We start from the raw sequence: 13,961 nt of genomic DNA, 5'->3' as shown, positions 1-13,961 counted from the left end.
TGCCTTGTTTAGGGGTTGTAATGAAATCTTTTCAAAGATCTCTGTCTCCAGTAGGCATTTGTTTATGTAATGGTTCTCACACCCTATTGATCTGGGTATTTTCTATTTATCATTTCAGCTAGGAGCTCTGTGACTGAGAAAGAGACATCTATTCCACAGCAGGAAGTTGGTGAAGAAGTGAAAACCCAGGGAATATTATCAGCAGGATCCCCAAAGGGGATTCACCAGGACTCTGTAGCTGGAGTACTCTATGATGTTGAGGACAGGTTAGAGAGGCAGCAGGGAAACTTTGTAGGAGATATAGCCCAGACATCTGATTCATGTGGCAACCCCACACATAATTCAGACCTTATGAAACAGCAGCAGAGACGGGAGCAAAGGGTTGAGAATCCCTATGAATGTAAAGACTGTGGGAAAGCCTTCAGACTTAACATAGAACTTATTCAGCATGAGCGAATACATAGTGGAGAGAAACCCCATGAATGTGAGGAATGTGGGAAAGCCTTCAAGGGACACTCAGAACTTATTGAACATGAGAGAATTCACAGTGGAGCAAAACCCTATAAATGTAAGGAATGTGGGAAAGCCTTTAGGAGGAGCTCAGGCCTCAGTAGACATAGGAGAATTCATAGTGTAGTAAAACCCTATCGATGTAATGAATGTGGGAAATCCTTTAAGAGAAGTACAGGCCTTAGTCAACATCAGAAAGTTCACAGTGGAGAGAAGCCCTATGAATGTAATGAATGTGGGAGAGCCTTCAAGGTTAGCACACACCTTATTAGGCATCAGAGAATTCACAGTGGTGAGAAACCTTTTGAATGTAGTGACTGTAGAAAAGGCTTCAGAGAACATTCAGACCTTATTAAGCATCAGAGAATTCATACTGGAGAAAAACCCTTTAAGTGTGATGAATGTGGTAAAGCTTTTCGGGGGCAATCAGGTCTTCTTGAACATCAGAGAATTCATAGTGGAGCAAAACCATTTGAATGTATTCAGTGCGGGAAAGCGTTTAGAAGGAGTTCAGAGCTTACCAAACATCGGCGTATTCATACAGGAGAAAAACCCTATGAATGTAAGGAATGTGGGAAACCTTTCAGGCAGAGCTCAAGCCTTCTGGAACATCAGAGAATTCATACAGGGGAGAAACCTTATGAATGTATTGAATGTGGGAAAACCTTCCGGGGACCTTCAGACCTTATTAAACATAGGAGAATTCATAGTGGAGCAAAACCTTATGAATGTAACGAATGTGGGAAAACTTTCAGGAGGAGTTCAGGTCTTAATCGACATCGGAGAATTCATAGTGGAGCATCACTCCTTGGATGCAGTGAGTGTGGGAAGGCCTTTAAGAAGAGTTCAGCTCTTTACAGACACCAAAAAACTCACAGTAGTTAAAAATCCACTGGAAGTATTATTCAGTTTGGGAAAACTTTCAGAAAGCACTTGGATTTTGTTAAACATTAGACAGTTTTACTATTGTAAAGCAAACCCTTGATGATGTAATGAATGTGGAAAGCCTTTTGGAAAAGATTGGGGATTAATCAATATTGGAGAATTCATGTGGGAGAAAAACCCAATGAATTATGGCTAACCATTATTATAACTGCAGTCTTATGGACTGTCTGAGGTCAGTGTATATAGATCATCAGAAAATTGATGGTGGAGTGAAACTTTGTGAATGTAGTGAATGTGGAAAAACCCTTCAGTCAGAGTGTAGGCCTCAATCATATTAGCAAATACAAAGCACAAACTGGTCTTTAAAGATAGCATTGTCACAGCCTGCATACCCACAAATATGACAATATTTCACATTCACATGGCACTTTACAGTTTATGAAGCACTTTCTTCACTACAACTACAGTTGAGCCAATCTCTAGCAAACACTCTGAAGCTTTTGGAAAGCACATACCACATTTTTCTCTTACCCAGTATGTAGAGAAGAACACTCCAGTGACAATGTAATAGTAAATATTCTTCAGTATTTATTTGGTTCATCTCTTCCAATCCTACCATTGTAGGCCAGGCTCTCATTACTTCCCCTCTGGTTGTCTGTTTCCAGTGTTTCTTTCCTATAATCCATTTGCTCTCAGCTTTCAGATTAATCTGCAGAGAAGATTTCATCATGTCACATTCTACTGCTCAAGAACTTGGCAATGGCACCTAATTGTATGCCATATCACATAAAAGACCTACATGTGGTATGGACATTGTATATACCAAAAGTTCAAGAAGAGTCCTGGGCATTCACATTGTGGAAAGGCCATCTGTCCTCTATGATTGAGACTAACAATGATTCTCACAGAATGGAGATTAGCTCTCTATAGGAAAACTTCCCAGCAGTAAGCTAGCCATTGTACAGTATCAATTGGATAATATTTACTGATGAAATTAAGATATCACTCCATGTTATCAATATGCGACTAACCTAAAATGTCATAAATGAAACATCTGTACCCTTGGGAATCATAAGTAATCTATTATAAGAGTCTTTTGAGATGTAAAAGAATAGTAACAAATGCAAACAGAAGGGCAGTGGTCCAAGTAACCAGGGCTCTCTTAAATCAGTTTTTCTATGCAGATTTTCCTCATGAAAAAAAAATGTACCTCTTGTCAATTTAGCAATTTTATTTATGATTGTAATTTAATAAATAAGTATCTTTAATTATAAATTATACCTTTATTAGTTTCGTTAGCTTGAATCCACTGACTGGATCCAGCTACTTCCAAATAGACTGACAAGTTTCTAAATCTGTATGCTATAGTACTGTGGTGTCAGACTCAAGTAGAAACGGATCCCTGTAGGCAGTCAATCACAACTGAATGTTATGTTGTATGGTATTTTAATTTACTTCGTTAAACATTTCCAGTTACATTTTCACCTCTCTCTGATAGCCTCCATGAGCTAGACACCTCTGCTAGCAGATAGAGCCCTAGACTTAAAGTCAAGGGGACCTGGGTTCAGATCCCAGCTCAGACATTTATTAGTTGTATGAAGATGGCAAGTCATTTAGCCTCTCTGGGCCTCAGTTTCATCATCAGGAAAATGATGGGAGGAGGGGAAGAATTGGACTTTGCCTCCTAAGGTCTCTTTTTAGCTCTAAGTATCTGATCCTGTGGCTGAGCTCAGGGGGAGCAACCTTCTGACCTTAGCTATTGGTTTACTATATCAATGACCTAGATTTTGGAAGTTAGAAAGTCATCCTACCACACTTTTTTTCAAGGTGGTGGCATCTAATGTGGTGGCTTGTGGATAGCTGTACTAAAAGCAGTGTATTGCCCAGAAATTTCAGGTTCTCTTTATTTTCTCTTCTACTTGCATCACAAATATAAGTTGCAGGGCAATGGACCCTCCAGAAACTCTAGATGTTTTGTTGCAATGCATTTAAATAAATATTATGAATCTTAAGTATCCTTGTAAAACAAAAATAACCTAATGAATGTTTAAGCTCTATTTGTAACCATCTAGATTCTCTTCTGAAGTAGAGGGTCTAGGTTTGAAAATGACTCTGCTACTTCTCGTGTGACCTTGGGCAAGTCATTTCCACTCATCTAAGAAAAGAAGAGGTTGTACTAGATGACCTCGAAGGTCCCTCCTAATCCTCTGGGCCTATTTTTACCTTTTATATGCTGATTTTCTCACTTAATGGTTTTTCCTATGTCTACTTGTGTGTATTAATATAATCCTCATCTGAGTTATTTAAAAATAATCATTGCCTTAATATGCTATAACTTGCTTGAATATGCTGTTATTGACTATCTTGCTGTCAGTTTCTCTGCTATAGTGGGACTTTGCAAATTGTAGTGCAAGTCCCTTTTCTTGCTGAGGTCTTTCCTCCACAGAATCAAGACATCAACCTCAGTCTTGGCTCCACTGGCCTTTTCTTCCATGTCCCTACCAATATTGTTTTATTCATTTGTTTGCCTAGTTTCAGAAGTGTATTATGAATGGCACTTTAAAGTTGTTTTGATGTGCATTTCTATGTTTGATTGTGAAGTTATTGTTTTGATGTCTTGGCAGTCAAGAGAAGTGGATTCTACTCCTGATTCTGCCACTATTTAGCTTTGTAACTCCTTTCCTTCTCTAGGCCTCAGTGCCCTTATCCATAAAATGAGTGGACCAGACTGCGCCATTGTCTAGTCCCTTTCAATTCAAAAATGCTTTAATTCAGTAATTTATTGTGTATATTTCCTCTGGTGTAAACTTTTTCTTTATGCCATGGATTGAATGGAATCTAGATGTTAACTGCATATATTTGTGTCAATTCTCTATATGTTTTGGCTACAGAATCTTTTTTCATCATAGTTTACATGTATATGGTGATTTGTTTTACAAAAGTGCTCTCCCATGCATTATCTCATTTGATAAAACTTTATCAGTTCTTTTTCAAATATTTCCCTATCCTATTGATTTTTCTTTTGAGATCTGTTTTAGTAAATGAAATTGTGTGGGAATTTTATATGTACAGACATCATCTTGTCTCTGATAGCCTCCAACTCTTTAATATTCAGAAGTTAATTTACCCCTCTATCTGGGAGAAATGTTATTCTTCTGTTTTTGAACCATTCAGATTTTTTGGAATGTGGCGTATGAATTCAAGTTAATTCTTCTCTATTTTTGATGTGTAATTTATCAAATCATGGAATAATACTTTGATTCTTTTTCCAGAATCTATTCTATGGAACTAATATTTTTTCTGTCTTATTCAGTAATCGTGTGGTTTTTGCTAATTGTCCATTGGTAATATGTTTTAAAATCTGGTAGGATAGATACCTTTGTTAATTCTTTTCATTAAGTTTTTCTTTGGTATTCTTGTCTGCTTATTCTTCCAGTTAACGTGTTACTATTAATTTTTCATTTTCTTTAAAACATCTCACAGGAACATTAATTGGCATTTTATTAAATTTATATATCAACTTCTGTAATATTTTAAGCTTTACCAGAAGCAAAAGACATTCTTTTCATTTATTCATATCTTCCTTTATTTTCCCTTTTAGGAGAACAAATCCCTCTGTACTAAGTTAAGCTTATACTCAAATGATTTGTTTCTTGTTGATATTTTGCTTGGAATCCCTCTGTAATGAGTACAGCAGATTTTTGTGGATTTCTATAACCTACAGTGTTGTTGAACTTATTCTCTATTGGTAGTAAATTGGGGATTGATTTCCTTCAAGGTTACATACTCACTTCCATATTAATTTGTCTCCGGTAATAAGCATATTTTTAAGGGCCTGCTTTTTCTTGAATTGTTTTAACTAACAGTTAGATGAAAGCGAATAGGATACACCTTGTCTTCTTTCTATTTTCAAGAATGATGCCAGTATTCTGCATCAAGTGTAATGTTAGCAACTTGTTTTAACTATATACTCTTTAGTAAGTTAAGAAGAAAAACCCTTCAGGCCATTTAAAACATTTTTGTTCTGAGAAAATTAGACAAATTTGCCAGAGAATCCATTTCTTCTTCTATTACTCATTTGTTCCTGTTCTCTGTTTCTTTAGTCTTTTGTCAGTTGATAAATATTCACTCTTTTTTTCCTTGATTCTCAACATCTTACTGTATATGCATTTAAGTCTGTCCCCTAAACACCCTTTGTATTTATTATGTCACATTTATTTTATTTATTATATTGTGATAGCTCCTCTCTTGTTCATGATTTCATACATTTTTTTCCTTCCGCCTCTCTAGTAACTGTGCTATCAGATTGTCAATCTTGTTAATTTTTGTGAAAAACCAAAGGTTGCTTTTGTTTACCACTCTCTTTTTGCACTTATTTCTATTATTTATTGTGGTTTGTTGTGTGAAGTTTTGTAGGGAGAATCCGACTTGGCTCTACTTCACTGTTTATTTTGTACTACTAGAAGTATTTAGAGCAATGACTAAACTGTCTGAGAAGCTCCTCCCTCATATTTCACTATGATATGCTCTTGTGTGTTTCTCTCTGTCCCCTTTTCCTTTTTGACTCTGGTAGTTCTTAAAGTGAGTATTTTGGAGTGACTCTCTGTATGCCTTTGAATTCTGTCTGGTTTTTATTTTTCATTGTACTGGATTGTAATCTGAGAATGTGTAAAATCTGTGCCTTTTTGTATTTGCTAGGAGCACCTTTTTGGCCTTCAATCAAACTGATTTTAGGGAATGACACTTGTATATTTTGGGGGGGGGAAGAGTCTTTATTTTCTCCTCCTGCCTTTTGATTCATTTCTTGTATTATCATTTATAACATAACTCCCCTGCAAACAAACCTTCAGTAGTTCTATCATGATTGTACTGGAAACCCTCCACACTTTTGATTCCAATTTAGAGACATAAGGTGCTAATTGGAAAGGTTCTGGATTTGTAAGCAAGGAACCTGGATTCAAATTCCAGCTCAAGTACTTGTTAAGGATGTGACTTTTGGCAAGTCACTTTGAGTCTTAGTTTCCTCAAAAGAGAAAAAAAGAGTTGGAAGTGTGTGAGGGCACTTTGGGAGGTAGCATAATCTGGAGGGAAGAACACTTTATTTTAAGGCTCTAGGTCCAAATTCTGACTCTGTGTGACCTTGGACAAGTCATTTCTCCTCCTTGGGACTTAGTTTCTTCATCTGTGAAATGAGCAGGTCATACTAGATGACTTCTAAGGTCAGTCTCCTGTGTGAATTATGAATGTCCCTTCCAACTATTAAATATATTATTTTTCCAAGTTTATCTTCTACTACTTTCTTCTGTATATGTTACTCCCCAGCCATATTGCCCTTCTCACTCTTTCTCTAATATGCTTTGGCTTATACTATTCCCTCTCCCTTCCATTAGGATTTTTTGGAATGATAATAATAATAATGATTCACAAGTACACAAGCTGTCCCCAAAAGTCTTACTGTTGCACTAAGCCTTTTAGAATACCTCATTTTTCCCGAGAAGAGCATTTTGAGCCAGACTGGGCAAATCTTACTTTCCTCATTTTACAGACAAGGAAATTCAAGCTTCTGAGAGGTGACCAGGATGGCAGAAATTGGGTGGCAAGTCAATAAGTAGAGAGCTGGGTCTATTGTTGGAGGACCTGACCGTGTTTAAATTCTGCCTTGTGCTTTTACTCATGTGAACTGGGCAATCCACTTAACTTCTCTTGGCCTCAGTTGGTCATCCATAAAGGGACTTCTAAAGTCAGTAAGCCAATAAGATTTATTAAGCACCTACTATGTGCTAGGCACTGGCTAAACTCTGACATCACAAAAAGAGGAAAAAGATAAGAGGAAAATGATAGTCGCTACTCTCAAGAAGCTTATAATCTAATTGAGACAACTAACAAGCAAATAGGTTCAAACAAGCTACATATTCTTCCGGATAAATGGGAAATAATGAAGGAAAGGCACTAGAATTAGTTGGGGAGGCAGATCAGGAAGGACTGTATAGCAGGTGGGATTTTAGTTAGGACTTGAAGGAACTAGGAATGAGGAGGAAGAGCTTGGGTGATAGTGGTGCCCTTGACAGTCATAGGATGCAGGATGTAATAATTGGATAGAAACTGAAAAAAGGTCATCAAGAGATCATTGATAACTTTAGAGAGAGTGTTTTTGGTTGAATAATGAGGTTGGCAGCCACAGTGTAGAGTTAAAAAGAGTGAGAGGAAAGGAGGTGAAGGCATCAGTTATAGTTGGCCTTCTCAAGGAATCTAACCACAAAAGGAAGAAGACACTGGGATGATAGCTAGCAGGAATTGTCAAATGAGGTGAGGGATTTTTTGAGGAAGGGGGAGACATGTTTGTAGGCATTAGTGAAGCCCCAATAGCTGGGGAGAGATTGAAGGTAAGTGGGAGAATAGGAATGTTAGAGGGGGCAACCTGCCAGACAAGACAGGAAAGAACAGGATTGCTTGTACATTTAGAATGCTTTGCCTTGAGAAGGGCCAACTCTTCATGTGAAATAGGTGCAATGACAGAGAGAGAGGTAGAAGGCATCTGGTAGGTGGGATTTCAAATGATCTCAGTTTATGACTTGCTCCAGGTCACATAGATAATCAGTATTCCAAGTGTGATTCCTTCCCAGTGTTCTGACACCAAACCCAGACCAGTTTCCAGTGCCTCTGCTGATGCCTCTCCCATTCCCCCCATTCTTCAAAACATAGATGGAATGCACCTTCCACGATGAAACTTTCCTAGTCCTAAGCAAAGAATCTATGAAATAACATTTGATTTGTTGGTCCCACTTTTGTGGCATAGTTTACCTTGAACTCTAATTGGCTGATTTGTGTCATTCTCCCTTATAATTAAGGGTCAGTTCCTGGAGGGCCAGGATTAGGTCTCCTATTGATCATTGTATCTCCTACCCCCCTGCCCCAGGCTAGCACAGTGCCTTGTGTCTAGGAAGTATTCAATAAATAGTTTTAAATGGAATTGAATGGATTCTGCCTTATTTATTTCTCTTCCCCTTCCTGGTTTCTTTTCTTTTTTGTCTATTTGAGTTTTCATTCTGATAGTAGAGTATTTTTGTTGGTTTGTTCTGTTCAAAACTGTGACTTCACTGGCTTAGGCAGCTCCCAGAAAGAAAGACTCCTTTACCAATGCAGAGATTCATCTGACTTGCAACTTAGATAGTCTTAAGAGAATTGCCTGGAACACTGAGGGCTTAAGTGACTTGCTCAGGAGGTCATACAACCTGTGTGCATCAGAAGCAAAACTTGAAGCTGGGACTTGGGGGCTTCTCCAGGACCACAACTCCATTTAGTAGTTTTTAAGGTCTCTAATTACAATTATATTTATCTATTTCTTACCAGACTTTATTTTCTACTTAGAAAAATGGTGACTTTTTCAGCAAATTCTTAGCCTCTCAAGTGACATAGCATATTTATTTCCTCAAAACCAGCCTGTTATATTAGTTTATTACTAATAATAGGCAATAGGAGAGTTTGATCCCAGCATTATTTTTTTTTTTTTTGCTTCTTGAAGATCAGCCTAGCCAAACATGGAGAAACTCTTTGGTCATGGCAGCATCTAGAGAAGTGGACAAATGTACTCTTCCCAGATGGCCCCCAGAGACTGACTAAAGCAGTTTTTCCCAAGATTGACAGCTTCTAATGAGCCTCCTCACCACCCCTGCTTTAATATCTCTTTCCAAACCCCTCTACCCACCCTCCTTATTTTAATACAAACCTCTCTGACATGTTTGTGTCACATAGATGGTCCCCTCCTTAGAAGTAGCCCTACCTGGAGGCACGCTGACTGCATCTTGTTCTTTATCACCGAATTTGCTCTAACACACCTCTAGTGAACTACAAGCCCAACCACAGCAGTCAAGTAAGTTTTAATGTCTCCTTTTATCAGATAATTTTCTTTGATTTCGGGAAAGCCCATAACGCCTTTAACTAGAACCTGCAACTAACAATCTGCATCTCCCCACAAGTATACTATCCTTTTTTGTCTAATCCCCTGTGTTTTAATGCTAGCCCTCTTTCTTTTCTTTGTTTTAGACAGTGATACATTGAATACCGTTTAGTTTATTTGTTGCCTTAAAATTTTGTATGTAAGGAACCTCTTACGCCAGGTTCATTGTAGATTTCTTCCACCTTGGTTATGTACCCTGGCTAGAAATAGAAGACTTCTTGCTACACTCTTTAAAAAAAACAACACAAAAATAACTCTTTACCTTCTGTCTCAGAATCAATACTTTGTATTGGTTCTAAGGCAGAAGAACAGTAAAGGCTAGGCAATGGGCATTAAGTGACTTGCCCAGTCACTCAGCTAGGAAGTATCTAAAGTCAAATTTGAACCCAGGCTCTCCTGTCTCCAAGGTTTGTCTGTCAATACACTGAGCTGTCTAGCCTTATTCTTAGTTGAATCGTTACTGCTATTATCTGACTGCTATCTCAAGAGCCCAGATTGGTGAGTAGTCACCCTCTTGCATCCCTCTAAATGTTGGTATCCAGGTCACAAACCAAAGAAAGATACCAAAAGACTCTTAGTCCTTTACAGCCCTCTTCTGATTCTGCAGTGAGAATGCCAGAAAAGTGGGCAGAGGATGTTGAGGAACATATAGTCTGTTGACATTCCAAATGGAATAATAAGTAACAAATAAATAATTAATAAGTAATTCCTTATTAGGTGACCAACCAGTGGCTATTCTGTGGGAAGAACCAAATCATAGCAATCTTGACATTTCCTTTGCAAATGAAACCAGAAGAGAGAAGGAAGTCAAATAGGATGGTTCACAGATTCTCCTTAGAGAGAGGTAAATAAAGAAATTGGTGGAGTTATTTTTATTCTATGTCCAAGTGTTGTGGGGGGCTTGAGGTGAGCCCCTGGGGTTTGGGATGGATACCCTTTGCAAGAAAAACTTAGCTTAGAAATAAAAAGAGAAATTTATTAATTTGGAATTCATGTTAAATGTGGCTGGGAGGACAGCATAGATGGAAAGCCGCCTCCTAGAGGAGATCAATTCTGGGGTCTCTATACTCTTTACAACGGGTGATATGTGACTTGAGGAGGGTGTGAACTCAGGCACAAGTAGGAGGGGTTGGTTACTTGACCGGGGTGAGAGTGGTGTCTTTATGTCCTGAAAACATAGGAGGTGACCTTCATAGTTTAGGGGACAAATAGATGTCGTAGATACAACCAGATGGTATCAAAGCATAGTCTAGAGGTGTATCTCTGTGTCCATCTAGAAACCTAGGGGACAAGTCAAGGAGGATAATTCTTTCAAGGGACTTTCCCTTGGATGTCTGGGGCCTTATCAGGAGTTCTTTGATGTTTTAGGGTTAGTAGTCACAAGGATGCAAGGAAGCAAAGGAATTTTCCTGCTTACAATTTGGCCTGAAACACTACTGTGATTTGGGGGTACAATGTCCCATGCCACAAGCACAACAAGAGACATGATTTCATGAGCTCTTTAGTCATCTCACATTACAGTGTTCTAACTAAGCTCTGGCAAGATTCTGATGGGGATAACTGCAGCTTATATACCAGCATCCTTTGCAGAGGTTGAGGGGGTAGAGAAATCATATAGAAGAATATCAGGCCCTTCAAATTAAGTCAATGTATACTTGAATAGTTGGTGATTTCAATGCAAAAATAGGCAGAAGAGAAGACGTTGATGTGCCTATAAATCATGAATCGTTTCTTTGAAGGAGGCAAGAGGGACTGCATATATTAAACTCCAAATCAAGTCAAAATGTAAATGATTCCATTTTAATAGGAAATGACTGGTTACCAATGTGGGAGTCATTTCCAATCGTCTGACCATATACCACAGAATTGTTAGAGGAAAGATCAAATTCCGTATGAAACTATAAGAAATAAGAACAGGTAGCATGTAGATAACCCTTGAAGATTTGCAAAGTTACCTCATCCCATCCCCACAACTACACTAGGATCAGATAACCTTGCCTAATGAGAACAAAGGACCAAGGGACTTTCATCGTTTGTTTTTTTTTTTTTTTAAACCCTTATCTTCCATCTTGTCTTAGAATCTTATTTAATACTGTGCATTGGTTCCTAGGCAGAAGAGTGGTAAGGGCTGGGCAATGGGGGTTAAGTGACTTGTCCAGGGGCACACAGCTAGGAAGTGTCTTAGGTCAGAATTGAACCTAGGACCTCCTGTCTCTACGCCTGGTTCTCAGTTCACTGGGCTACCTAGCTGCCCCCTTCCTTCTATTTTGGATCCTTTTTCCTCAGGGACAGAAGTTGTTTCTCTCAGTGGACATTTTCTCTCCTGACTAAACATTTTCCCTGGCTGTCCCCCACATTAGGAATTCTCTTTCTCTTCATCTCTGCCTTCTGGCTTCTCTCAAGCCTTAGCCAAAGGTCCAACTTCTGCAAGAAGCATTTTCCAGTCCTTAATCTTAGTTCCTTTCCTCTGAGATTACCTCCCAATTTATCTTGTTTCTTATCTTGTTAATACACAGTTGTTTGCAAATTGTCTCCTCAAGTAGACCATGAACCTCTTGAGAACAGGGAATGTCTTTTGCCTCTCTTTGTATCCACAGAACTTAGTACAGTGCCTGGTGCATAGTAGGCATTTAGTAAAAATTAGGTGACTGACTATAGTCTCAAGAAGATGCCAAGGACTGGTGCTTATAAATATTAGCATCACATCACTTCCCTTTTTGCCCTTCTTTCAGCCTCAGGGTATCTCCTTTTTCCTTCTTGCCAAGTGCCCAGTGTCCAGAAGCCCCCATAGTGATACCACTCAGGCTGCTGCATCCTCCACCTCACAGTTTTCTCCAGACTCCAAAATACCTCTCCCTATTATTCTCCCCCTTTGGAAATACCCATTCTCTCTCATTGTGGTATATAATAATGGTATAATTTCACTAGAGGAATTCACAGTAATTTGTGAGTGAGAGATAGTCCCTTTATCCCTTAACTCTGGGGAATTGACAGCTTTGTTGGAATTACAGCTATAATGACTAAGTGGAAAATTTCAAGCAGTTGGAGTTTTTTTGTTTTGTTTTGTTTTGCAGGAAGGTCTACTATTTGAGACTCTTGGCTTCCTGGCTCTCTGAGTTATGAGAATTTTAGTATCTCCAGAGAAACCTCAGCAATAATCCTCTCCCCACAGGTAGTTTAATAAATGGATTTTTGTCCATATTAGTGTAACTGCTTCCTCCCTCCTCCCCCAACTTAATTTCTCTGTTCTAGCATTATGGGAAGAGAGCTTAAAGTGCTTGTTGGCAGGTGATGAGGTATGGGCCCTTAGGATAAGGCACAGAGATTTGAGATTCAGCCTTGGCAAAGCCATTTCTGGCCCCAGTACCACTAGACCAGGGGAATTGTTCCTTGAGAGCTATGGTGGGATTTGGAGGAGCTGGGCTGTCAGGAATGCTACAAGTGGGATTCCTTTACTTAGAAGGAGAGTGGAACTAGATCTCTAAGCTCTTGCTTATTACTTTAAGGCTCTAGGATTTTGTGGCACAACTCCTTTTCCTTGAAGTTTTGAGGATTGAATCTAGCAGGTGCCAGAGTGGGTTGATTCAATACTCTTCCAAAGATTTCGTGTTTTATTAGGAAAGGTGCTAGGGCAGTGAAGAGAGACACCTCTCAGGGTGGGCCCCCAGTAAGACAGACCTGAGGCATCCAAAGACATAATTTTTCTTCAAGGCGAGATGCTTAGCTTTTCAGAGTAGGTGGAGGGAATCTACTATAAATTTATCTATGTGACCTCGGGTGAGTCCCTCTCTCCTTAGGCCTGTTTCCTTTTCCATCAGACAAGAGGATTGGCAAATGATTTTCCTGAGGTCTCTAACAGCTCTTAATCCATGATTCCATGATCTTGTGAGCCCTCAAAACAGTCATTCCAATTTGGTATCCTTGGTTACTGTTCCTTGGAAACTGGAGATGGAAAGATTTGGAACCATACCGTGGTACAGTGGGAAGAGCCTTGGATTTGGAATCCAAGAACTTGGGTTTGAATAACGGCTTCGCTACTTGTAAAAATGGGTGACCTAAAGCAAGACAGTAACCCCCTTCCCCCCTCCCATCTGTAAAGCAAGGGGTTTGGACTAGATAATCTTTGGGGGCCCATCCAGTACTAGGATCCTTGACTCTAAGAGTCCCCTAATCGATCTTCCCTCTTAGGCAGCAGCTCTGTCCGCTTTTCCTTTTCCTCCTCGCACCATCTCGCCTCCCCCTTCACTTTGGGGGCACAGTCCTCCTCCCCGCTCCCAACAAGGTCCTCTCTCTTTCAGGGCCCCTCCTCCTCGCTGCTGTTGGTGGGCTGGACCAACGAGAAAGGGAGTCCTCCAGAGCGTCCTAGAGCGGAGCCGGAAGTGCCCTCGAAGGGGGAGAGAGAGGGGGAGAGAGAGAGAGAGAGGGGCGCGTCGGAGAACTCTATAGTCCGCGCCTCGCCCAGTCCGATCCCAGGTGCCATTGTCCTTTCGCGCCTCAGGTGAGTGGGTTTGCGGGTGCCAAAACTGCTTCTCTCTCTTTCTTCCCGGGCTTGGCCCTCGCTCCCAGAGCCGACGGGGACACTTGGTCTCTTCCCTTGGCTCCTGGTGCC

General features: G+C 39.7%; 1 protein-coding gene across 1 annotated transcript in view; it reads left to right on the top strand.

Moving 5' to 3' along the window:
• Window positions 1-351: 351 nt before the first annotated feature.
• LOC123253629 (zinc finger protein 208-like) overlaps window positions 352-13,961 on the top strand; it is a 274,976-nt gene continuing 261,366 nt past the window's right edge. Inside the window, exon 1 of the mRNA XM_044682794.1 lies at window positions 352-1,303. Coding sequence (XP_044538729.1) covers window positions 352-1,303 — 952 coding nt within the window. The remainder of the gene's footprint in view (window positions 1,304-13,961) is intronic.

The sequence above is a fragment of the Gracilinanus agilis genome, chromosome X (genome assembly GCF_016433145.1).
Source record: "Gracilinanus agilis isolate LMUSP501 chromosome X, AgileGrace, whole genome shotgun sequence".
In the NCBI taxonomy this organism is placed as follows: domain Eukaryota; kingdom Metazoa; phylum Chordata; class Mammalia; order Didelphimorphia; family Didelphidae; genus Gracilinanus; species Gracilinanus agilis.
Note: the sequence above shows the minus strand (reverse complement) of the source record. Positions and strands in the feature narration are given on the sequence as shown.